General features: G+C 38.3%; 1 protein-coding gene across 1 annotated transcript in view; it reads left to right on the top strand.

The window, feature by feature from the left end:
• The window catches only part of LOC128265366 (basement membrane-specific heparan sulfate proteoglycan core protein), an 88,179-nt gene that overhangs the window by 34,284 nt on the left and 26,665 nt on the right, over positions 1-27,230 (top strand). Inside the window, 13 exon segments of the mRNA XM_053001324.1 lie at positions 18,766-18,876; positions 19,365-19,487; positions 20,308-20,433; positions 20,995-21,489; positions 22,111-22,259; positions 22,683-22,776; positions 23,380-23,553; positions 23,993-24,142; positions 24,288-24,420; positions 25,076-25,161; positions 25,377-25,499; positions 25,970-26,170; positions 26,585-26,827. Coding sequence (XP_052857284.1) covers positions 18,766-18,876; positions 19,365-19,487; positions 20,308-20,433; positions 20,995-21,489; positions 22,111-22,259; positions 22,683-22,776; positions 23,380-23,553; positions 23,993-24,142; positions 24,288-24,420; positions 25,076-25,161; positions 25,377-25,499; positions 25,970-26,170; positions 26,585-26,827 — 2,208 coding nt within the window.

Here is a 27,230-nt window from a genome sequence, read left to right as displayed (position 1 = left end):
TATTTTATTAGCGGTGTTTCTTTGTTATTATCTTTTAGTCCTTATAAAATAATTAAAAAATATTAATATTGTAATTACAAACTTAATTTTGGAACAAGGCAAAATGTAGAAATGTAGAAACTTATTTAACAAAAATTTTAAAACCAAACAAACATGCTCAGAGCTGCAATATTTTAAAATGTACAAATAAAGACATATTTAAGTAATTCAATTATTAATATTCATTTTCAAACCCTGTAAATAAATCCTTGACAAAACTGAAACATTTTGAGATTACTTTGTTTCGTTTATGCCTAAATTAGGGTCCATATCTCTACTTTTCAATTTTTTCGAGGCCTGTAAAACGCAGAGTCTAGAGAACAGCAAACAAGATCAGTTGAAATCAAATTTCCCAAACATTGTTTGCTCAGCTCACACATTGTGAATGGATAAAAGCAAATATTTGCCATCGGTTATTAATTTAGCTGGCTGACATCTTGTGGTTGCCCATGTTATTGTTACTCTTGCGGTTGCATTTTGAGGTGGCTGCTATTAATGCCATTAATGTTGTGTTTGTGATTGCCATTGCACATTGCCGTCGCCTGTTGCCAGGTCGTAAATCTCAATCAAAGAAGTTTCGAGGGGCCACAAATAGAGATTGGGCATATAAATCTCGTTTGGTAGAGACAAAAAACAAACAGCCGAGGGAAAAATGTTAAATATTTCTGACACTGATTGCTCACTTGATCGTTCCGCCCTCGAAACTCCTCGACTTCGATTAGCCATGCCCGAAATAGCGGGGAAAATCGGAAAAGCGGACGGTGGAAAGGTGATGACAAATTTCCCAACGGGGGCTGACAAAAATAACCGCCCAAATATGGAAGAACCATATAGTAGCTATTTTCAGAATGTGTTCCGATTTATAGAATGTTTTCTGGAATCCCCAGTTTCTTTCGGTTTGTCAGTTCTTTTCTTTTCACTTCACTGGCTGTCTGTCAAATGCAATTTGCTTCACTCGGCAAAATGATAATGCTAATTCCAATGTTATAATGTCAGAATCGGCGGGGATCGTCTTGCAGAGTTTGTGGAAAAAAAATGGACAAAGTTTCGGCAGAGCCAGCACTTTTTCCCTTGGCAATTCGGTCAATATTTGTTGTTAGAAAGAAGTTTTTGTTGGTTTAAAAATCTCATTTAGAGTTGGGAATTTTTAAGAATTTATCATACTACTCTCAGAGTTTTCAAGGAATTTAATCATAAACTTTATAGTTATGTAAGGTTTTAAAAAAATGTAGAGTAATGTGAATCTTAATATTATATTTTTCATTCAAAAATATTTAATAATGGTTTTTATATAAAGTATATTTACGAATACTTTTATCGACTTCCATTCATATAAATTTTTGATATATGATAATTAAAACTTTGTTGGTTTTAAAAATATGTTAAAAATTATATAATTGTGTTAAGCTTTCACTCATACAGCTTTGACGGCTTATAATGATCTGTATGTAAAGTAATGCTGTATTTAAATATAAAATAATCTGTATATATAAAAGAAAGTTTTTTAAATTATAACAAAACATTTTTCATATGTAATTAAAGAATTTCACTGAAAAATGTATGGTTACCAAAAGTTTATGTATTCTCAACTTGACAATTTCCAAGATTATATGTCTAGAAGAATAAGTTGATAAACGCAGATATTTTTGAACTGATCAAACTGTACTAGTAGGTCCTGATCATTGTGGGTCGTAAAGTTTTTCAGATCGCTGATCGCTTGTTCAATTAATTCCAAGGCCAAGACCTTTTATTGAGCGGATAAACTTTTAGATATACTATCCGTATATGCCGGCCTTTTGCAATGAATGCACTTGCCACTTGTGCTCTTAAACGGACGTTAGATAAAGCGTTATATGCATCATTAATTTTAATGACTGTTAATATGAAGGCTTTGTGGGAGTTTGGCTAAAAAACTTAACCGCAATTTGAGTTTCTAATGACTGCGAAAACTCGTCATTAACAAGTCAGGGCTCCTGGCGTCCGGACTCCTGGTTTTTGGGATGAATGCATCTTGGGTGAATGGATTCTGCCGGGGCATCTCATTAACGAAGCCGAAGCAGCCTTTATTGTGTGTGTTGGCGCGCTGCAATTCGCCAATTTATTATGCGTAACATGTTGGGTAACTCGAAACTTGGCCAAAATGCTGTTGCCGGCTGGAGGCTGGAGGCTGAAGACCACTTACCGTTTGGACAAACTAAAAGCATTCCTTTAATGCTCGGTTAATTGAAACATACTCTCCGGGCCGCCGGCAAACAACTTTTTGCGATATAATAATTGAAAAATGCAGGCATCTTGCCAAAGCCGCATAAACAACAAAGCTTTTAGGCGCGTATCTCACAGATACGTTTATCGGTCCCTCAAAAAAAAAAAAAATAAATAAAAAATAAAAAAACAAGAAAAAGATAAATAAAGTGAAACTAAAACGAAAACCGTTCACAATCGACAATCGCCACTCGACTTTGCACTCAGATGTCAGATGTCCGGTAGCTTGCTCTATATTATCTCTCGGATTTATATATGGCACACACATAAACATCTCAAGTTCAAGTTCATTAGGGAAATAAAGCAAAAAAAAAAAAAAAAAGAAAAAAAAATGCCACCAATTTGTTGTAATTTATGCGCGAAATTTTCACGTTTTTTTTTCCTGCCCATTTTGCGAAAAATTTTCGCACAGCGGGACTGCAAAGAAACCGCTGATTCTTCGGGAAGTGGATTATATAGGGGCCATATGAAATGGAAATCAAATGGGTATTAATTGGTCACGTTTTGGCTATGTTTGCTCGGTAATAATTCACGATAAATGCAGTGAGTCAGGTTCAGATCGAAATCGATATGGTCTTCGAAAGTATGCTCATTGGAATATTTGCTCTCATAATGGGATTACGTAATTCAAGGGGAATCGTGGTGGCAAGATCGAAACATGTGGCTAAAAGGTTTAAATAAATGATTATTATAAACGATAAAATCCAAGGGTGTTTACTGTAAAAATTATGCTTGTCCTCAGAATGAGTTTATTCTTTTTTAAAAAACGAATACTGAAAACAGTTAATTACAGAATAATTGGACTTAGATAAAGACAAATATTAAAAAGGCATTTATTTGGAATAACGTTTTAAATTTAACAAAAATCAGTTTAGTAAGTTATTTGACTAAATATATGTCTTGTAACTTGTAACTGCTGGAAAAATGAACCATATTTACCATTACAATAAATATTTTCTAGCGCGATGATAAAGGTTTATTATTGTCATTTTCTGCTTAAAATTTCATTTGACACCCCTGCACAAGGGCGCTCACAAAAATAAATGGGAATCTGCTTTCTATATGGAAATATATTTTAGAGTCTTGTACAGATATGAAGGCCAAACAATTGAATGCTGATGAAGCCTGCTCCTGGCGGGGGGCTCTTCGTCCTTGAATAGGGATTCTCTGGCGTTGCGTTATTTAAAATTAAGCAAACACTTAATGGCACTAGGTTCGCAGTTGCTCTTTTCGACGCATCGTGATGGTGTCTCTTATTCACACCGCGAGAAATCAGCATATTATTTATTGATGTTTTTATTGAAGTTTCAAAAGTTAACTCACAGATGCAAATTTTTAGATTGCTAGATATTTGTTTGGCTGAAAAAAAAACACTTTTTTTTTTTAACATATTAAACATATATAAAAATATTTATTTGTTCTTTCTTCATATATGCTAAATGCTAAGCAGACAACCCTTTTTTAAGTGTAGCCAGCCACTTCTCGACTTTTGCCCGCATAGACAAAGACGGAAGTCCGGAGTGGACTTCACTAGTGGGTGGAAGTGTGTGGGTCACCATTGAGTGGGAATGTGGCAGTGTGTGGGGTCACCAAGTGGGTGGGTTCAGTGGGTGGGTTTGTTTTGGGGTCCTTCATTGCTTTCATTTGTAACGGAAATGTTTGTTAAAGTATCCTTTTTTTGTTGTTGGTAATGCGTTCAGTTTGCCAGCGGAAGTGTCGCCGCTCGCCGGGTGCGGTCACGCCCCCCCTTCTCCCCCCTCTTCGACCCCCTTTGCTGACCTCTGACCCTCCTGCTGTGATTTTTATGCGACAGAACAGAAAAAGAATTTCGCACATACCAAATGCGCTTGAGAATAGAAAAAGAGAAAACAAGTTGAGCCTTGAGCCAAGATTAAGCTGGAAAATGTAACACCCCCCCCCCCCCCCCACACATTTTTTTGTTTAGTTTTTCACCCCAGCTCGCGCATTTGCATCGAATTTCGCATCCGCGATGGGACGGCGCCTGAGGGCAGCTTTTTGGCTGCTGGCGGCCCTGATCGTCATCGAAAAGTCCCAAAAAAGCGAAGCTCGCGGCACCTATATCTCCTACGGTGGTAAGTCCAAAGTTCTGGGGATTCAAAGTGATAAAAACATAGCTTATCAAATTGTAAACCTTCAGTGGCTTACATCTTTTTTGGTTTTAGGAAATATTCTACTTTTATACTACCTTTTGTAGTAGATCTAAACATATATGCTTTATTGTTGGTACCTCTTAATAAAAAATTATTTTATGGTTAACTCACTAAGCTAATTCTTTTTTTACAGAATTTAAAAATTTGCTCTTGCTAAAATAAAAGGGCTCACATTTTGAAAAGCTTTTAGGACTATGTGAAAACTGAACTTATAATAAACTTTATTGTGTCAACCAAAATACTTAAGTAATTTCTTGAAAGTAGAGAATTTGATTTGAATTGGCTGTGATGCAAAAAAAAAAGTTATTGGCTGTGGTGGGCCCGGGATATATGAATATATATGTCGAGGGATATATGCCCTGTCTCTCGATGGCAATTCATTTCAATCGGCCTCCATCCCCATTTAATTGCCCCTCAAGTGACAACAATTGCCGGCATGATATCGAATTGAGGAATTGAGGAATTGAGAAATTGAGGAATGCAGCTGCAGTTGGCGATGATGCAGAGATTGGAAGTGGCTGCCAGTTCATTCGGATGAGTTGAGTTGCTCCGAGTTGAGTTGATTTGAGTTGAGTTGCGCAAATCTAGGCTAATTGTTTGTCGCTGTTGTAATAATGATGCCAGCGACCAATTAATTTGCACAAACATCTTATTTAGGAAGCCGCAAAGAGAGCGCACTCGACAACGGGCCACACTTGATAAGTTAAGTTGCCCGCCCGGGTCTAAGAATAGAATAATTATCTTGATAAGCCCCGATGAGCTGACAAAGAATTTCCCCATGGCGATAGGCGCAAAAGCGATGTACCAGTAGTGAAAAGTGCTGGAGGGAAAATTCGGGTTACAGATCAGATGGAGATGGAGATGCCAGGATGAAAGTAAAAACTAATGGTAGATCTGCAAATTTAGTGGACAAACACAACAAGTAATCAGTTGGAAATTATTTTAAAATAATAGGCATAAAAGTATTTCTTAGTTCATTACATTTTTTTCTTAATGGTTTGACTAAGAAAATCAAGTAAAGGAAACTATGTGAGGTAAGCTGCATTTTTAAACGATGATTCAATGATGTTTTAGATAATATTTACACAGTTGTCTAGATTACTCAACGTATTATTCACGTATTATTCACGCGACAAAGAAAATGCAATTATTTATTTAGAGGAATGCCCGCTTATCAATGCTCTATATATTTTTTTTGTTTAATTTTCCTGGCATTCCATTATCTATTGAAATTGAATTAATAATTAAGTTAAGCAAATTGTATATTAAATTTATGTGTTGCAGTAGAATGTTTTTTAAAGTACCTTGTTTTCTTCGCTAAATAATAATTGATGTATTAAAAAGTACTGAGATAAAATCGTTGGTAGTGAGAGTAGAATAGATGACAGATGCTTTTTCAGTGGCCGCTTAACCCTTGGTAACAAAAGTAGCCCCCATTCATTGCCATTGTCTGGTGGCTTAGTGCCTTGGGCCTTTTGTGGGATCGCTAACTGTTTTCTAGGCCTTTGGTCACGGTCAGTGGGAGAAAGATTCGAGTTTTAAGGCTTTGAGAGACAAACGAATGGTCATCGGATACTCCAGGAACCGACAGTCGTCAGAGAGAAATTAAAAACGGTTAACTGCAGCATCTGCAGCCATTACAACAATGTCATCCTTGACTTCATTAACCGTAACCCGATCGCATTGAAGTTAAAACCTCAGCGGGAGCAGTGAACAAACAAGCAATAACCAACAAGTAAACAAACAAACAAACAAACAAACAAATAGACAAACAGACAAACAGACAAACAAGCAACCAGCAAACCAACAAACAAACGAAGCCAAGCCCTCAAGATAATGCGAAACTATTATTTTGCACTACTGAAAAGCACTCTGAAGTCATCGCTACTTTGGTATCGCTTCTGACTCGGATCCAGATTAAGATTCAGATACAGATTCAGATCTTGCTTGGGCACACACAACTATATACACAACACTGTTGAGAAATGCCCCATTTGACCCATAAAGATAATAAGAAATATGCATTCTAAGTCATTTGCTAAATATTTAGATGTCATATTTAACTTATAAATTAAACGATGACATTATTTAAACAAGAAATATTTAGATGCACAAGAGAACAACAACCTTGACTGGTTTTACTAAAAAATATATAAATACATTTTTATTTTAGGTTCTTATTCATTATTCTAAATTTAAGTGTTTCTTAAAAATGTATATTATTTTTTGTTCACTGTAGAGTACTGAAGAACCGCTGTTGGTTTTTTTTTTTGTGTCCTGAAATCAACTTTTCAATTCGGGACTCTTATTTACTCCGCTGCTTGCAATTGCTAGAAGAATGAATTGAAAGATGTTTATTTTTAGTACAATGTGCCACACACACTCGCACACACTCTGGCTGCTGTTTAACCCCCCCTCGCCGACCGCCTTTACCCTCTTCTACCCAACCTTTCAAGCCATTTGTAGCAAGTTTTCTTTTCTGGTTGCCTGCTTTGAGCGCTTCCTGAAAGCCCGAGAAAATGAAATGAGATCTGCAGAGGTTCTTGAATAAATAAATGCATATGGGTGGGCGGGGGGTCTATGGCAGGGGGATATATATGTGTATAACTGGAGAATAGGAAGGCGTCGAGCTGAATGCTCATGCGCTGATGCAAGCGCCTTTTGCGAGAACAATTAGAAAACGCTTCGGAGTGCATTTCCCATTTGCCAGTTGCATTTTCCACTGTTTATTCTATTTCATTTCATTTCATTTCATTTTATTTTATTTCATTCTATTTTTTTTTCAGGGTTAACTAAATGCTTGTTTACCGTTTGGCCAGAATTGTTTGGCTTTGCCTTTGCCTTTGGATTAAAGTTTTTCATGCCGAGATTTTCCTCTTTTGTGTTGAGTGTGTTGTGTGTGCTGTGTGTGTTGTGTTTACTGTTTGCTGGGTGGAAAACCCTTCACTGATTCTTTGCTGACTTGTATGTAATTTGATGCTTATGCCATTAACAAAAATGTCAAAACGTCTAAATGCCATTGGGCATATGACTATATACACCAGCTTTTCACAGTTTTTCTATACCACCAACACCACCACCACCCACCCCCCTTCCCGTCCCGCATTTTCCAGGCACGTAATTTGCTTGTTGAGAGCGCGTGCGAAATGTCAAGAGAACCTAGAGAAAAGTCGCCTTGCAGATTATACGAAAAGAAAAGTTTTTCGCAATGAGATTTGATATTTGCGCCTGGACCATGGAAGGGAGGGGGTACTGAGCTGAAAACTCGAGACTGAATCGAAATGGGATCTGGATTGTGGGGGAAAATGGGAAATGGCCAGACATTGTTGCGTATGCGGAAAAGGAGAAAATCTGTTTAGCTGATTAAATACGTGACTTAATTCCAAGTATCTTAAAGATACACTTTGATTTATACAAATTTATGCAGTGGCAGTGCAATTAAAATTAGCATTTGATTGGCCCCCGATTGACGGACGAGTGACGATTGCAAGTCAAGTCAACTTGGCCTCGCTCGCCATTCAGATATCGAATATCCGAAGATGTCGATTCGGAGCATTATGCACTCCAAATGCACTGCACAAATGCAACTTAATCCACACTCATGGAAACTCAATATTCCATTAAGCAAAGACAATACCTTCAAACGGCAAATGCGATATTGAATTTTGCTAACCCATGACCCAAAGTATACATTTCCATAAATAATTAGCAGAATGGGGAGAAAATGCAAATTCAATTTTCCAGCTCTCCCCACTATCAAGTTTATGGATTTAAATTTATGTATTTATTTTACAAATTATGCCTAACATACAATGATGAGCTAAACAACAATTTACCTATGTAGTTGAGTTTAAGTATTAAGTTTCGGCTTTAACCGTTTACAAAATGCATCACATTTTTCGGCTGTCCCAATTAACAAGACTATTAAACTAAATTTAAAATATTAAGTTTCTCTTTAAAGCTTGTGGAAAATGAATTACACATTGCCAAGCAATCAGAAACAAAAGATAAATATAACTGGAATAAAAGTTGGACTACTTATAATATTATTATAGTTTTTCATAAATTACTCTTATTTTATTGTTTAGTGAATTTGTTTGTCTAATTTGTCAAGTGTTTTTACTACTTTCATTATTTTCCCTCATTTTGTTAGTTAGTTAGTTTTATTTCTCAGTGTTGTCTACCTAATGCATGCTATTAATTGCCACTGCATTTGAGTTCGTAACTGTCTTGGCTGAAGTGTTTGGCACGTGCACTGCACAAATGTAGCTTATTTATTAATTTGTGTTCCCAGCATCGCTTGTCAGCGTTTTAGACGTTTTTTTTTTTGTTTTTGTATTTTACTTATGTAGTTTATTTGTCCAGCGCTCTATGCAAATGGCAGAAATGCTGACAGACTTGCATGACAACTGCAACAGCGAACAGCGAACAACGAACCAACGACAACGGGACAGCAAAAGTGAATTTACGAACGCACTGCAGATGCGGTCAGATACCGCATAATGCATCTAGCAGATACATTTTGCGATTTCCCAGCGATAGGCCCTCAGTTTCAGATTCCATCCATCGAAAAGGGAAACTGCGGCGGCATTTGAATTGCGAAAAAGGAAATCAATTTGCAAAACGAAAGCGGAAAATGCCGCGGAGAGGCCAGGGAAAGATGTTCAAGATTTGGATATGAAAGAGCAGCTTTAAAATAAAATAAAAAAAAACATATCTTATGCCCTAGGAAATATTTAAAAAATGTATAGAGCCCAAACTTCCAATTATATTTTTAACAGGTAGAAGCTATGCAAAATAGAATAGACATAGAAATGAATAGGTTACAAAAAAAATAATATCCAATCAACCCATTTAAATTCCTCTGACACAATCCTTGTCTTTCTCATTTGCATTAAATCATGCATTATTCATGAGCGCACCCAATAGTGCCACAAAAGTACAATCACACCTGCTTAATGAGCTCAGCTGAAATCGTAAGCAAATTGCAGGGTATTAAGGCTGTCGATAATGTACTTAAATTGCGGCTGCACCCACTCGACTCTAAGATGCTGAATTTACGGAGGGGGAATGGCGCTTTGAGGTGGATTTTACTGGGTTACTGGGCATGACCACCAGCTCTTGCGTTCTATAATATTTTATCAGCAATGCAAAAATCTGAAGACAACAACAAAAATAATAGCCTAGTGCACTTCGTTATCTAAATGACGTAAGGAATTTTAATCGAGCATCCAAAACGATAAACGATGTCGGCAAAACGTCAGCGTAAATAGTACAAAAAAAAACAGATATTGAGTGGTGGCAAAAAGGGGGAAGGAAGTCAGATCGCACACTCACGATATCTAGTGCACTGAAATGAAAATGAGTCAGTCAGCTTAATACAAATTAATCTACTACTTGTCTAAAAATACAAAACACTAGCTCTATAAAATTATTTAAATTTGCATTGCAAAATAGTTTTGGTAGTGTCTAAATAAGATCACAATAAATAAATTATATTTACATTTTACATTTATTATTTAGATCTTGTTTTAACTTGCAAAAAACATGATTCCGTCAACACGAGTTATCAATTTAATACTAATACTTTGTTTATAAATATGCATTACTGTTTTTTTTTTACTTACATTTTTTTTTTGAGTGTACAAATGCAGGCATGAAAACACACATAAATGCATTTGAACGATTTGTAATTGCTATTACAGGCAGCTTGACATCATCGGCCGACAGCTGATGCTATGAGAATGACGATGATGATGATGATGATGATTAGAGGGAGCACGGGAATCAGCCAGAGAAAGAGATAGACCGACAAGGGCAGACAGAGAGAGGAACACTCAAAGCGCCGCCGCATCGAAAGAAATCTGAATGAATAGCATACAAAAATGTAGCACCATTTATATTCCGCCGGGGAATCCGAAAAGGGGAGAAAATTATATAGATCGTATCTGATATAGTCCAGTTCTTTTATAGGCAAGCTCTCCGAATCGAAGTCGGGAATTGAAAGTGCATTCCAATCGAATGATAGACCAGGAATTTGAATATGCCACGAGCTCATTCATTACCTATTCACTGAATGAATCATTACAGATTCAGAGCCAGGAAGGGTTAATAGCTAAAAATAGAAAATAGTCCAAGCGATATATGAACAAATATATATATATAGTAATAATGAAAGATTAACAAGTGAGCAATGCACTTAATCAAAAGCAATTAAAGGAATGAGCTCAAAGTCAGCAAGCAACTTTGGTCCACTTACGACACGAGTTATAGAGCGTACTGGGTAAATATTTAATGCATTTGATAAGCTAAAAAAAATAGGGCATATTTACGTCAGCTACAAGAATAACGACTTCATCATACTTAAATAATCAAAATGTAATATTTCTTCAGTGTCTAAATCAGGTAGTACATATATATATAGATTTAGTTTTATACAGTTTCCTTAGCCTTAAATTCCTTCCGGTATTCATAACCTAATACTATTTATAAATACAACTAAATGCATTCTATTCCATGGAATGTCTTGCAATTTAAAATGACACAGTGTTTTCGATTGTGATCCCTCGAAAATGTGACATTAAGGGCGACCTCATCCATTTGGGGCGAAGCCACAAATCTCTAACTTTGTGACTCACGTCCCCCATTTGCATCATTTGTTGTTCTTTGGTCATCGATCAGCTGCATTTTCCGAATTTTCCCGCCGCTGCATTTGCATATCAATGTTTGGCCTGCATTTGGCAATGAACTTCATGATTCAGCGTGGTGTTTTTGGGGAATTAAGGGGAATTTTAAGGGGAGGTCCTGAAACTGAAGCGTGTCCTGGCTCAATCATAGAAATTGTTTCCGCCGGCCGTAGCCAACAAATATTTGGCCACAAAATGGTTATGATGGTTATGACTGCCCGCCCGCAATGATTAATGACAATCGCTGGATTGAACGTGTCTCTCCAATTTCCCTACTTATGACTGCTCCTTTCCGCATATATATGCATACATATGTATAGTTAAACTCGTATTCGTATCCGTATCCGTGCGTGTATATATGTTTTTGACGTCTCTCTGGCCGATAGCATTTAATTGCTCAGCCATATATCATAAGATAGCGGTCACTCGCGTTCCCTCTCAAGACTTGAAAATTAAATAAATAAATTGTATAAAATATTTACATGTCCACTGGCTGCTGCTATATGTAAATGCATACATCTACATACATACAATATATATATATTTATATGTGTATTGCATTTTATGTCACAGTTCCACGAATGCAGTCCAAAGTCAACTCATAAACCATCGACAAAACAAAAAAAAAACAGTGAGGAAGACCAGCCAAATCACGCATACGACATGTTGTGCAAACAAATAGACAGCAGGCGACCATGTGCTCGGCTTATATTCCCTAGACAGTTGCGGTGCAAATTATGGCAAATAGAAGTGGTTCCCGGGTGCTTAAAAGTTAAGTGGTGTTGTCAAGTGTGTAAATATATAATTCAGTTTAAATTTAATACTGTATTAGGGCAAAAAGGCAAAAAAAAAGTTTAGGTTTTTAGCTGAATCTTTTAAAATTGTTCATTTGTTATATTATTATTATTATAAATTAACTTACTAATTAAAAAAAAAAAAGGATAGCTTCAAAAACATTTATTTTTTTGTTTATCTTATCTTATTATGTAAAAGAGTTTGGATTAAAGAATACAATAATACTAAAAGTAATTTTTAAAATTACATTTTTTGAATTGCTTTTTAGTTAGTTTAAGATCTTTAAGGCCATTATTTTTACCGCAATTGTTTGGCATTTTGGCCAATTTCCGAACCGAACGTCATTAATTGCTGGCCGCTGACTTTTGTTGGTTTTGTTGCCACCGACATTTTGTGGCTCCTGTTGCGGTTTTCCCCGCTTGGCTTTCCACCTTTCCCCATTACGCCGCGTTTTCCGCGGCAAAAGTATTTAAGAAACTTGCAAACAAAACGCAAAGAACTTGCGATTTGTTTTTGGACTTGTCTCCCACTCTCCGGTTGGGTTTCTTTGCCATCCCATCCTGCTGCTTCTGCTGTTTCTGCTTCTGTTGCTCCTGCTGCTCCTGCTCCTTGGAAAAACTCCTCCTTCGGTTTTCGGTTTCCGTTTGCTGTTCGCCGCCTTCCGTTTCCCTTTGTCACTGGTGCCTGGCACGCGCTGACACTTTTACTTTGGCCACGGACGACCACGAAAGGCGGCAACCAGCCAGTGGAAACCAGCAACTAGCAACTTGCAACCAGCAACCAGCAACATGCGACAGGCAAGCCGGCAGCAACCTGCAACTTGCCACCGGTAAACGACAATCCACTGAACAACATGCGAACGGAAACAGCTCAGTTCACATTGATCACAAGTTCTGGTCCAATGTCATCTGGAATTCAGTTTGACATAATCCCTCAATCGCTGAGGACACTTTCTTATTATTATAATGGGAAACTTCTCAAAATGTTTTTTTATAATTGTTGGACTTTTTTTTAATTTTAAATTACTTAAAAAACGTTCTATTACCTTTTACATAGAGTTAATTAGGGAAATATCTGTTAATTTCAAAATGGAGCTTATTTATAAATTCGATTTTTAAAATATGATCCATATTGCATACATAATTACTTGATATGGAGAAGATCAACATCATTTAATCTTAGAAAAATATATTTGCATACTTTTGGGCTATTTAAAACTTAAATTTGCATACAAAGCAAATCAAAATCAATTTTTTTTAAATCTGAGAACCATGTTCCTTTTTTAAAAGAACCATTTTTACTTATTCTATTTTCCTGCCAAAGTCCAAACTCTTTACGTAGACCTGCGATTGCCACTGTGGCCGCAAATGATAAATTTATTTAATTTGCCATAAATTGGCGGAGTAACTAAGACGACGCACGCAATGACAACGCAACCCTCTGAATTCTGAATTCCGAACCCTTAACCCTCAACACCCCCCACTCCTTCCTTTTAAGGAGTATGTCTTACAGCAAAAGTTTATGCAAAACAAGCCACAAAAATTAACGTTTGTCACATTGCGCATGGAATGCGACAAATCAGTGGCAAAACTTTAACCCGCAGACAGGTCTTTTATTTTTTTTTTGTTTTTGGAGGAGGAGGAGGAGAAGGCGTGGCAGGCACACATGCCAACGTCAAACAATTTCATCGATTTAGCAGGGAGTTTCAAAAAAAAAAAAAAAAGGAAAAGGGGAGAGAGCTTTTGGCCAACAAGTTGTTGTCGCCGCTTCTTTTTTTTTTTTTGGGTCCCCTTGTTTTTGTTTTTGAGCTTATTTATGCGACATTTTCATTGTGTGTTTACGGTTCCGAAATGAATAAGTGAAATGTGGAATAGATTGAAGAAGAGCCGAAGGGGGAGGCGGTGGGTTAATTGGGGTGGAAAATGGGGGTTACAAGGTGGGCGATGGCATAGAACCGCTGCTTGAGCTTGGGCAAACAGATTCACATGCAAAGGCGCACTTAAAACTGCAGACGCCACATAATTGTCGCCCCCTGCAGCAGCTGCTGCATGGAAGAAACCCACTTTTACCCGCCCCTTAAAGTCCTTTTGCCACCTCTTTGGCCACACGGTCAAAACGGAAAATAACGAACAATTGGTCAGAAATTGGGTTTTATTAAGTATTATTAATCGCTCTCATCTAAGGTTTTGCCATAAGGGTTTGAGATTACTTTCTAATGAGAACATCTAATCAATAAGAAACCCTCAAACTGCCTCTCTGAAAATAATACATATTCAAAAGTTACATTAATAATATAACATCAATAACATTTTCAAGGAAAATAAGATTTTTAAATGGAAAATAGGGATAAGCTCAAAATAACAACCAAACTGTCTCTCTGTAAAAAAACGCATTGCTTATAGTTGAAAAAATTTGAATAAATATAAAAAACATATTTAACTGTTGAATACATTTCTCTCAGTGCAGAGCTGCACTGACAACTGTCACTGGTTTTTGACACGGTTTCCCTCTCTTTTTTTGCGGCGCATCGCGAGTTAAGCAAAATGCAACCAGAAACTAAACACTCGGGGGCAACCTTTACGACCTACAGCCCACTGCCCCCTGACCCCTTAACCATTAACCCCTATCCTCCCCGTGCAAGGCCCAAACCCCCCACAGCTAATGACTCATTAAATAACGCGCTGCACCAAGGGGTTAAGACGAAGGAGGTGGGGTGTGTGCATATTCATGAGCTTCGTGTTAAGCTGCCATTTTGACGTCGACTGTTGGCAGTGTTTACATAGCCGAAAAAGCCGAGCCAAGAACAGTGAGTGCACACACTAGTTTGAGTGTATGAATATGAATATGAATATGAATATGAATCAAGCCATCAATCAGAGTGTGTCCCTGTCTCTGTGTCATTCAAGTGCGTCGCTCCGCTGCCACTTGACATGCATTCGAGCTTGAGCTGCGAAACTCTGCCCAAATAACTGAAATGAATATGATCATAATTGATGGCCGGGGCGCCATTTGAGTGTTTTGAGTGATGGAGTTTGATAAAACCAAGAGCTGCTTAGGCCTTAAATTGCAAATTAATCATTGCATCTGTGACTATGCAAAAAATTATCATATAATTTAGAATTAAAACACCACATTTATAAATATAGATGTATAGATATATATTGTTTATCTAAAATATACTCAATATACATATAATTTTAGCGTTGCAATATTATTATTCCAGTTTGTTTGTTTATTTTTTGAAGTAGACATAACTATGATAGTCTTATATCCAAATGAGAAAACCATAATTAAACGAATCGACAAGGTTGTCTGGGCCATTTCCCATATTTTGCTACCCCTGCCGTCCATTAATGTTGGCCAATTAATAATATGAGACATCACGCATACGCCACATATGCCAGATTTGCATCAGGACATGGCTCTCGCTTCCTGTTAAACCCTTTTCCCCCCTTTCGGTTAACCCCCGTCCTTCACCTCCAAAAAAGCCACAACGGAAATCGATTAGCCATCGACATAAAACCGAAACGAATGTTTATCGCTGATAGTTTTTTGGGGTCGTAATTAAGAGGTCTTTCGGTTGGGGGAAGTTGCAAGGTTAAGGTAATAACACTTTTGCATGCCAGACAATTCAAGAATTGTGGTAGAGGTTGCCACTTTAATAACAGTTTTAAAATGGAGAAGAACAAAAATGTATTATGCAATATGAAAATTCTAAAAAATAATTTACTCCTTTTAAGTTGGGTATCAAATAAATGCTTCCCTCACATTTTTGTAAATCAGTTTACACCTTTAAATATGTTATAACTTATTTTTCACGTTTCTCGAATTTGAGTTTATTTTGTTCTAAAACTTTTATCAAATGTTTAAATCGACATCCGCAAAAAGTATTTGAATAATTTTAAAAATTATCCTTTCTTCTTGAGATTTTGGTTGTTTGTGCTAGAACAAAATTTAGTTTCGGTCGTGATGCGAAAAATTCGTCGTCCGAATTCATCGAGCTTAAATTCCGCCCCCCCCCAAAGCACTTTGGCTGTGGATAAAAGCGAGTTAATGATTCGATGGAACGCTAAGCGCTAACGAGCAATAATCAAATCAAAAATACTTTTTACAAATTGCTGTTAAACAGCTTTTTTCCTCTCGCCGCAGTCTCATCTGAATTTTTATACAATTTGCGTGGCAGCAGAGTGAACAATTTTTAGCTTAACTCCACATTACATGGGGGTCCTTTCTTGGCCCTCACAAAACCAAACCACACACCTCTTAACTTGTTTGTTTGCGGCTTTTGCCATGCTGGCGCTCTTTTGCGTTTTCCATGCGCCCGCGCGTATCAATTATCGACTCGAATTTAGCCCTCCTTTTGGACGACTCGTCTTCCCAGCTTTTCCGTACCGCATTTTCCACCTTTTTTTCGTGTTCGGTGAAATGCACAGCTAAGGCAGAATTAATAGTACTTGCGAAAAATAACTTTGTAACCTCAATGGCAAATAAAGTACTTTTTAACGGGTTTTATTAAAGGAGTTGACATCATCATTGAATTGTAATTTGGTTTTAATTTTTGATATTAATTGTATTCTGAATATTTTAAATGTTGTTTTTACTGAGAAGTTCTCTTTTGGTTTTAAAAAAATCGAGATTACAACAATTTAACTGAGTAACACATCAAATATAATGTGCAATGCTATTTTTTCAGCCGCCATTGTATGTATGTTGCATACTTTCTGGCGGCGCTTTAAGTTCAAGTGCAAGTCAGCGGGGAAAAATCGGAAAAAGTCTGCCATCCAAACTGATCCCATTTCAAGGAACACAACAAAAAAATGAATATAAAGCTTGGCTGGGGTGGAAAATTTCCATTTGACACTCAGCGAAGAAGACAAAATGCAACAATGGAGGTGAAGATGAAGCCAAAGGAGCTGCAAAGCAGTGCAATCTGGGAATGTGGAGGAAAGTACCAGGGGCATTGTCATTAGGAGCAAATTTATGGGCATTGGGAATAGTAAAATCAGTAATTGATATAACCAATATTTAAGCAAGTCAATTTTGCAAGTCAACCGTTTGAATTGGCAAAGATAATAAGGCATGCTTTGAAAAATGAAATTAGAATACAGTTGGGTTACAAAAGCAGACATAATTATTATGTTCCTACATTTTTTATAGCATTTCTTAGTTCTCAGTATTTTAGGTTACTTACTATTAATTTCTTAATAACAAAAAATGTAAATTTTAAGAAATGTTTATTGAATATGCTCTATATTCATTATACTTAATGAAAAAAAAATGCATTTGAATAGTGAGTTACAAATTTTAAATAAATTTTTAACTAGTAAGATGTAAATTATAAAAATAAAAATTCATACTACCGAAAGCTGGAAACCGCTAAAGAAGAAAAACAAATAATAAGAAAAAGTGAAAGTGAAAGGTGAAAATCCCCAGCTGGACCCAAATACCCAGCCCCTTCAATTTTCACCTTTATCAAGAAAATGCAAGATGGAAAAAATTTGTTTTCCGACTTGCGGATTATAATTTGTTGTTTGTGCGGGGCGCAGTCAAAAGGATTAGGATCACACGTCTGGCCAAATAATTGGAGCCCAACAACCTTTGGCAGTCAAAATCCCTAATGTGCCCCCCGTCTGTCTTTCCACACTATTTGAATCTTTAATGTCAATAAGCGGCAGTTGGGAAATAAAAACAAACAGAGGCAAAGGCAGAGGCAGAGACAGGACCAAGCAACAAAAATCATATTTTCCCCCATTTGCAAATTGACTTGAGGGGCGCCTTTCCATTCTCCTTTTTCTCCTGTCTGTCCGTCTGTCTGTCTGTCTGCCTGTCCGCAATGAAATTGTCAAATTGTTGCCCGGAATTATCCTTCGCCTTCGTGTTGAAAATTGCCGAATGAAAAACTTTGGCGATTTGTGTGGGGCCCGAAAGTTACTTAAGTTTTCGCCACTGCAGTTTCACATTAACTGACACATTCGCAATGACAAATTGTCGACTAACGGCGGCCAATGGCCCCAGTTCCAAAAAGAAAAGCAAACAATAAAATAAGTCAACATTTTAATTGTATGTTAATTTTATTCTAGGAAATCTACCGAACATTATTGTTTTTTATCCTAAAAGTAATTTCGTAAATATACATTCGATTTAAAAAGTTTGTGGGGAAAATTCTTTAATAATCTTCATGATAATTTTGAATAAGCATTGTATAAAATATGATGTTAAATCTTTGCTAATTGTTTGCTCCTGAATTGGCTTTTACTTTAAGCTGCTCTGATTACGACACCCCACTTCCTCTAATGTTCACTTAACTTTTCTTTACTTTTAATTAGCCTCTGCTCGCGGCTCTTCTGTTTTTTACCCCAGCTCTCTTTGTTATCTATATCCCTCTGCGCGAGTTTTCCGGCTGCGCTTGTAATCAAATCCGCGTTGTGTCACTTTGTGTAGGGCTATGAAAAAAATTATCCAAAAATATTTGTGAAATTGCTTAAGAGTCTTCTGCTGCTGCTGCTGCTGCTGCTGCTCCGCTGTATGAAATATTAAGCGAAGAGTCGAGTCCGGCGGAAAAAAGGGTTCAAAAGGCCAACAAACATGCACAGGAAACTGTGGCTAACGAGGGGAGGGGATTTCTGTCACACAACAAACACCTAACAAACTTTTGCTTTCAAGTTGACGACGGACAGGGTGGTGTCGAAAAAGTGGTTACATGGGCCGGCGGAAGTCCTTGTTAAACTGCATCCGGTTGTCATCTAATTGCAGGCAGCACAATCCATCTGACATTCTAAATATAAAATTCCCCACTTTTTATTTATTTGCAGAATGCCATGCCAACGAGTTTAGATGTAACGATGGACAGTGCATCGATGCCAGAAAGCGTTGCAACAACATCGAGGATTGTGCCGAGGGCGAGGACGAGGGCGAGGAGTGCCGTAAGTGATATATAAAGTCTGGAACACCTTTATCCAGTAGTTATTTATTTCTAAGGGTGTACTTATAATACCCCACATAACTGTGATCAAACTAGGATATTAAGCTGCTTCTAGTGTCTAAGATATAGGATAAACGGGTCCTCCGAATACCTTCGGTTGCCCAAACAGCTCTATTAATCTCTGTTTAATCGCCACTTTAATAACCACTGCCTTTTCGAGTATCTAAGTTAATAGTATCTAAATAAATGGATAATTAGGATGTATAGTCCTTTGAAATCCATCGGTTAGCCAATAGTACCGCTGGCCTCAACCCTTTCGTAATCGTCAGTTTGATAACCAACTATCTAATATAACAGCTAAGCTTTAATTATCTATGTTGTAGTATATCAATCCAACGACTAGCCAAAACCACTACTAACCCAATATTTTTTCTCTCGTTTAACCCCCACCACATGCTAACCGCTACCACTAACCCATACTACTAACAGCCGCCGCCTGCAGCGGAATGGAGTATCAATGTCGCGACGGCACGCGCTGCATCAGTGTGAGTCAGCAGTGCGACGGCCACTCCGATTGCAGCGACGGCGACGACGAAGAGCATTGCGACGGAAGTGAGTAGCAACCCATTAGCCACCCATCAAAGTCCACATCCATCCAACAACCCTCGGATCTCTATATTTACACAGTGTGGCCAATTAGTCATCTATTGGTGTATGAGGGAATTAAATACAATCCTTTTTTTCAGTTTTATTAAGATTCCAGCATGCAATAAATGGATTTGTTATCATGTTTTAAATCCCATATACCAAAACAGTTGGCGACACTGTGTACATAAGACACAGCTTTCTCTTACCATCTCTCCATTTGCTCATGACTTGCTATCTATTATCTCAATCTCTATTTAATGCTGCCTTGGTACAGTTGTGCCCAAGTTGCGATACACATGCCCCAAGGGCAAATTTACCTGCCGGGACTTGAGTTGCATTTCGATTGTCCATCGCTGCGATGGCCGGGCCGATTGTCCGCACGATCGATCAGATGAGGAGGGTTGTCGTAGGTGTTTCGATATACGATTAATTAACCTCGATAATGGTCCACCTCTGTATCTGTACTCTTTTCTACTTCCGCTTCTCAAATGGGAATGCAGCCTGTCTGTACGACAAGTGGCAGTGTGATGATGGCACCTGCATAGCCAAGGAACTGCTTTGCAATGGCAACATCGATTGTCCCGAGGACATTTCCGATGAGCGCTACTGCGACGGTGAGTAAATTTGCGAATTGTTGCTCTTGGCATTAAAATTCTCCCTGAAGGAGTGGTAAGTTCATCCTTTTCCCAGTTCATTAAAGTCATCTCACCCGAAAACCTCACCCCTCACTAACAAACGCATGCTATCGATAAATATATATATATATATCGATCGTCGTCGCCAGGTGGCTACGACGACGGGGAATGTCGGTTCGATGAGTTCCGTTGCGGAACCGGTGAGTGCATACCTATGCGTCAGGTGTGCGATAACATCTACGATTGCAACGATTATACCGATGAAGCCAACTGCGGTAAGAGCTTAAGGTTATCGATTTGTATCGATAAGTTTTGCTAAATCTTGTGTTTATTCCTGCTCTGCTTTGTCACTCTCTTCGTGGGTAACTAAAATCGATAATTGGTGTTGGTCCTTATCTATTTTTCTCTGTCCTACTCCCTTTTTTGTCTGCTGTCTTGTGTGTGCTCCTTTCGCTGATATCTATCGCTATTTGTGAGATAGCAACCTATCGAAATGTGTGTGTCAGTCGATACTTGTTTGATTTTGATTTTAACTCCAACCATTTTATTTTTCTTTTCCCCCACCCACCCGATAAAAATATGTTTTGTACTCCCCTGGTTGTGGTTATCGAATACCCGAAATTAATCGATTAACTGCACGTCAACATATTTCGGAAACACAACCTGCAACAACGACGATCTACGAATTGGCTTAACGAAAATAATTAAACTTAAATGCATGATTTAATGAAAACAACCCCCACCCCCCCTTAACCCCAAAAACCCATGGCCTGCTTGCGGCTGTCTATCGTAAAACGTTAAACCCCCAATCAAAAATAACAATCGGACCATAAAAGATGGTGGTGAATCCGAAGAGGAGGACAGTGTGGGCATTCCCATTGGCCACCGCCCGCAGAGACCGAAGTCCAAGTTCGATGACGGACTGCACGAGAAGGACATCTACGAGTACCATGTTTATCAGCCCAGTAATGTCTATGGGAAGGCCGATTCCCAGAATCCCTGTGCCAGCAATCAATTCCGTTGCACCACGACAAATGTATGCATACCGCTGCATTTGCGATGCGATAATTTCTATCACTGCAATGATATGAGCGATGAAAAGAACTGCGAGCAGTATCAACGACCCACCACCACCCGACGACCCTTGATCTGGGCCACGCATCCTTTCACCACCCAGGGTCCAGGCTTGCTGGAGCGTAACAACACCACTAGAACCACCGCCAGCAGCACCACCAGAACCACCGAGACGCCACCAATATGGCAATGGGCAACGAAAACGACAACCTCCGAGACCACGACTACTAACCCAATAACAACACTTGGTGTAGCGAGTAGGTGTCCTTAAGAGTTGAAGAAAAGTTTAGCATACTAAAGTGGGTTAAGGGTAACCAGGCTGCAACAAAATTATTGGTAAAACGACAAAAAACTTAATATCAACTTATTCTAGCAGAAAAGATATCCTTTAAAAAATTAACAGGAATATCAGTAAAATTAAAGAAAAGGTATGTCATACTCCGGGAACATTTTAGTTTTACCCAACAATTTTGTTGCACTGAAGAACGAGCATGAATGGATATGGTAATTGGTAATATTACCTTTTAAATCCAATTCCCGTTGATGGTTTAGGAAGCGTAAAGTTAAGTAAAAGTGCATGCGATGTTTGAAACATTGAAACCTACTTTAGCCATAACCAACCAACACACACACACCACACGCACACACATACAATTTAGTTAGTTAGTTAAGCATTTAATTTTTAAACTCTTTTAATTGATATGCCTCATATAGTTTATACTTGTACATATATGAACATCACTCACTCTTCCTCTCTTTTTTTTCCGTTCCCGTTATGGCTTGTTTTATTATCAATGCGATTATACCATACTGCCCTGTTGAGTCACCCATCATCACCGCCATTCCCCAAACAAAAATATAATGCCACACACATATAGTCAACTCATCACAGTCATGCCTCGAAAACATCGAATTCGCGTGCCACAATCGCGATTGCATTCCGATTGAGAGCGTCTGCGATGGCACCCCCGACTGTGGACACGAGGAAGACGAGGACTACGCTCTTTGCAACTGCAGCGGCGACAAGGTGAGCCAACCACCCACCGGCCGCCCACCAGAACCACCCACCCAACTTTACCACCCTCCAGATAGACCCACACATCCTCCATCCAAAATATATGTGCTCAGTGCTTATTAGGTGGTTCAATCCAATTGGAATTTCTTTACATTTGATAATAATTTTAATCATAAATAGATATCGTTTTCATATCAATTTAATAGTTGAATACAATTGACTTTTACGTTGATCGTTTTTTAATTAGCAAATAAGTTTTTTTATTCTTTTGGAATATACCCAAAGAATGTATTAAGCCTCAGATAAGCACTGTGTAGATATAAACACAACGTCCTACATCCCCACACACACACCTGTTAGAGTTGGGTGTATCAATCTCTTGCGCCACCTCTAATACCTGTAGAAAACACACACCCATTCTCATGCTTTCTTCAGTACAAGTGCCAACGTGGCGGCGGGTGCATTCCAAAATCCCAGGTGTGCGATGGCAAACCTCAATGCCGCGACCGCAGCGACGAGAGCGCCTGCCGTAAGTACCATCTCTAGCATACTCTATCTCTCGGGGTTCGATAAATATCCCTAAAGAAAGAAATCTTTATGTGTACTTATGAGCAATTGCCATTAAGTGCTTTAAACAGCCTTAAGTTTTAACGCTTGAAAATAGTTTGGAAAATATTAATGAAATAAGGGATATTTACGAGCCCTTTCTTTCTACTCTCTTCTCTGTCTCAATATCAATCATCTAGTCCCCGCTCTTTCTTAAAATCTTTTGGTTAAATTCACCCATTTAATCGTTAATCTAATTTAGGTTTGAGTTTGAGTTCGAAGCTAACCTAGATTAATAAGTAGCTCTTTGCTAATTGGTTTAACTGCTTACTGCTTGTGCCAACCAACCGAATTTCCACCATTTAACCATCTCCTCCCCTTGTATCGACTTTTGTTGCTAACTGTACTTTCTGTTTTGCTCTCTTTTCGCCAAAAAAAAAACAAAAAAAAAAAAACACAACAAAAACAAACATCCCGTATAAAAATCTATCCCGTATTTTGACACTCCGATACGTTATCTTCTGCTATCCCTGCTATCACACAACACACCACATCGCCCGCCTCCCTGTTAACCCCAAAACTCCAGATCTCCATGGAAGATTAAATAAAACTCGTTTGGGGGTCGAGTGCCTTGGAAGCCAGTATCAGTGTGGCGATGGAAGCTGCATATCCGGCTACAAACGCTGCAACGGCATCACCGATTGCGCCGATGGCGCCGACGAGTATAACTGCATCTACAACTACGTCGATTCCAGTTACGGTAGTCCCACTCATCATCCATATCTTGCGGCAGTTGCGGTCGAAAAAAAATGGTTTCTTGAAAAGTGTCAAAGCAAAGATTACGATCTTAAGAGCAATTTAAAAAGGTTCAAGTATCTGTGAGTGAAGTCATATGAAACCCTTAAAAATGATTAAGAATTAAAAAGTTGATTCCGTGTATGTATTTTAAATAATACGTCTTGAAAGTATTGAGAAACAACCAATGAATTGCTTTTAAGTTAAAGCTCTTCTTAGACATATGTCAAGAGCCCTACCATTTCAACCGCACCTGCATCTATCCGCCTGACTCTACAAATCTATCGATCTGTCTTCCGGACCCAGCCAATATACATAACATTTATCATTTATCTTTCCAACTTTTCATACAACAAAACCCAAACAATCACAAAAAAAAAAAAAAAAAAAAAAAAAAAAACAAGACAACGACCCGGACAACAATCCACTGAATGAATGTGATATCCTTGAGTTTGAATGTGACTACAGTCAGTGCTTGCCGCTTGAGAAGAAATGCAATGGCTATGTAGACTGTGAAGACGAGAGCGACGAGTTCGAATGTCAGTCGTACACAGGTAAAGACCCCCCAAAAATCGGGGCTAACCTACTGGCTCCAGGTGCTAACTACCACTAAGCCTAATACAACCACCAACCACTCGCTATCATGCACCACCAAACACATACTCACATTCACATTCGCATTCGCCTCATCATTCGCAGACCGTTGTCTAGAGTCCGAGTTCGAGTGCGATAGCTACTGCCTGCCCCGCGATCAGTTGTGCAACGGCATTACCAACTGCCAAGATGGCAGCGATGAGCGCAACTGTACTTTCTGCCGGGAAGATGCCTACCTGTAAGACCAACTATCCATCTAAGCACCAAAGATTGCCATCCGCATGCACAGGGTTCAGGGACTCATGTAGTAGAAAACCAATTAATTTGATTGATATCGTCTATCAATGCAAGTAGCTTCAGTATTTTTTTCAATCGATTTTCCTAGATTGGAAACAAAAAGTATCATTAATACAATATAATTTAACCGAAGAAAGAAATTTTTGATGTTTGTCGCATATACATGCATTTAAGTAGTTCTTAACAAACATACCTATTAAGAAAGCTGTTTCATACGTTTGTGGCATATCCAGTTTATCAACTTTCATAGTAATCAATTTATATCGTAAAACATAAAGTGAAAGCATTTAGTCATTTTTTTTAAGAATAAAGTTTTAGTTACATAAATAGGGAACAGTATGTTTAGTAAGGAAATTCAGAAATCAACAAAAAATCAAATATTAGCAGGACTATTAGATCGATAGTATTAAGAAATAACTCATTGCTCTCCATTCCGTTCTACTCCTTTCATATCATAATCATTTCTCTGCTCTTCCATGTCATGGCTCTTATTCTCCAACACACGACACAACACATAAACCACATCATCCACCATACAACTCGAACATCATTCACGCGACCATCGCTAACCGATATTCATCGTCCACCGCTCTCAGTTGCAACACCGGCGAGTGTGTGGCTGATAATCAGAGATGCAACGGCATCGACGATTGCGCCGACGGCAGCGACGAGCGTCACTGCGGTAAGAAGTCCAAGAATCTAAACCACCGGTACCCCTGAGCCACCGATAAGAACCCAGCCCAAAACTCCCTGCACCATCCTAGAATTTAGTTTAAGTTTGCTGCTTCGCTTTTGGGTCGCTTGATTTGGTCTTAATTTAATCGATAGGCTTTAACTCGAGTAAATCTGCCTTGGTCCTTCTCAAATGAGTACTCATGGTGATATTATCTCTCCCAGATCAAGCCAGGAATTATTGTCCACCTAATAGACTAGCCTGCAACGGCACCTGCGTTAATCGGAGAATTAGGTGTGATGGCAAGCGCGATTGCCTCGATGGCTACGACGAAATGTATTGTCCGGGTAACGAATCCATCCATTAATTTGTAATTCTTCGGGTCTACTTCTCTTTGAGCTTTTGAAAAGTATTTGACACCTCTTCAATGCATTTTTATGATCAAAGCTCTAAATCTTTTACCCCGTATTTAGAATCCCTTACTCCTTTGACTCTTTGAAGCTATTCTTGAACTCCTTTCTCTATATGTATTTGTGACTGAGCACTGATATCCCATTGATAAAAAAGAGTCCTTCTATGTCAATTCTGAGACCAATTTCTTGTGATGCTTTGCTATTTTCAACACGTTAATGCTACTCCCTATTCTAACCCCTTCCTTGCCATTCCTACATTTTATGCTCCATCAAGCCTATAACCCAACATTCGTTTATCGTTTGTCTTGTCTTGTCGTTCCATCTTTTTGCTAACCCAACCACACCACCAACATCACTGCCAAACAACAACATCCACGCAACATATACACCACTCAACACTACAGAGACAAACAACCACTATCCCATAAATAATGTGAATGTTATTGTCCAAAAAACGAGTCCTCCGAATCCTAAAACAAAACGCTGTCGCCCCAATGAGTGGCAGTGTGCGAATCTCGAGTGCATCGAAATAAGTTTGCAGTGCAATGAATTTAAGGATTGCTCGGATGGATCCGATGAGGACCTCAGCGTTTGCTTCGGCATCGGTAATCGAGTCAAATCTTCCAATTACACTTAATCTTTACGATACATACGCATATAATCAATCAAGCTTATATAATGGAAGTCAATTTGATCTTTCGCAACTAAAAAAATATATATGTATATCATAATCCATAATTCCTTGTAAAATAAGATCAAGTTGACAACCTTCTATAGGAATTGTACATATCAAGCCATAGTTTAATAAGTCTCCGATTGGAATCAGGTTTGTATGTGGCTATAGACCTTAAGAGCTATCTAAACTAGGACAAACGCATAATCATCCCGCTTTCTTGTCTCTCTTTCTTGCTGCGTCATCCATGCATCCATTAAACCACCATACACAATGAACCCTGCATGATGTTACCGTCGATGCCATAAAACCATATATATATATATATATATATATATATATATAGCCACCAATCGACTAAAACCCAGTGACTGCAGTTCGGATCAGTTCTTCTGCGATGAGTCGTGCTATAATCGCTCTGTTCGATGCAACGGGCATTTGGATTGCTCCGATGGTAGTGATGAGGTTGGATGTTCCATGAAGTCACTGCCATGTCCACAGCACCAGTGTCCCAGTGGGAGGTGTTATTCGGAAAGTGAGCGATGCGATCGCCACAGGCACTGCGAGGATGGCTCCGATGAGGCCAACTGTAAGTCTCCGTCTCCGTCTCCATACAACCATTTCCCATCTACCTTCCCCCCCTTCACTGATTTTTTTTTGGATCACAGATCACTGATCGTGTATTGGTATTGTGGTTTTATCTGTGGAGCTCTTCAAAAAATACTCTTGGGTTGGGATGTCTTGGGTTCAACCGAAACCCATAAAATCTTTTGTTTTTTTAGCACCTAATCCTTTTGTTTGTATCCGTAAACACAGCGCTTTTTTGAGCAGCACCAGTGTCAGTAAACATGAAAATCGTATTTGCATTTTGCATTTTTAAACACATTTACAAATTCAAATTCCAATATCGTAACTAATTCTATAGTTTAATTCAAAAATATTTTATTAATTGATGAGTAAATATAAATGTCGTATTTACATAGAATGTTATT

This window comes from Drosophila gunungcola, unplaced genomic scaffold (genome assembly GCF_025200985.1).
Source record: "Drosophila gunungcola strain Sukarami unplaced genomic scaffold, Dgunungcola_SK_2 000115F, whole genome shotgun sequence".
In the NCBI taxonomy this organism is placed as follows: domain Eukaryota; kingdom Metazoa; phylum Arthropoda; class Insecta; order Diptera; family Drosophilidae; genus Drosophila; species Drosophila gunungcola.
This window is presented reverse-complemented; position numbering and strand designations above follow the sequence as displayed.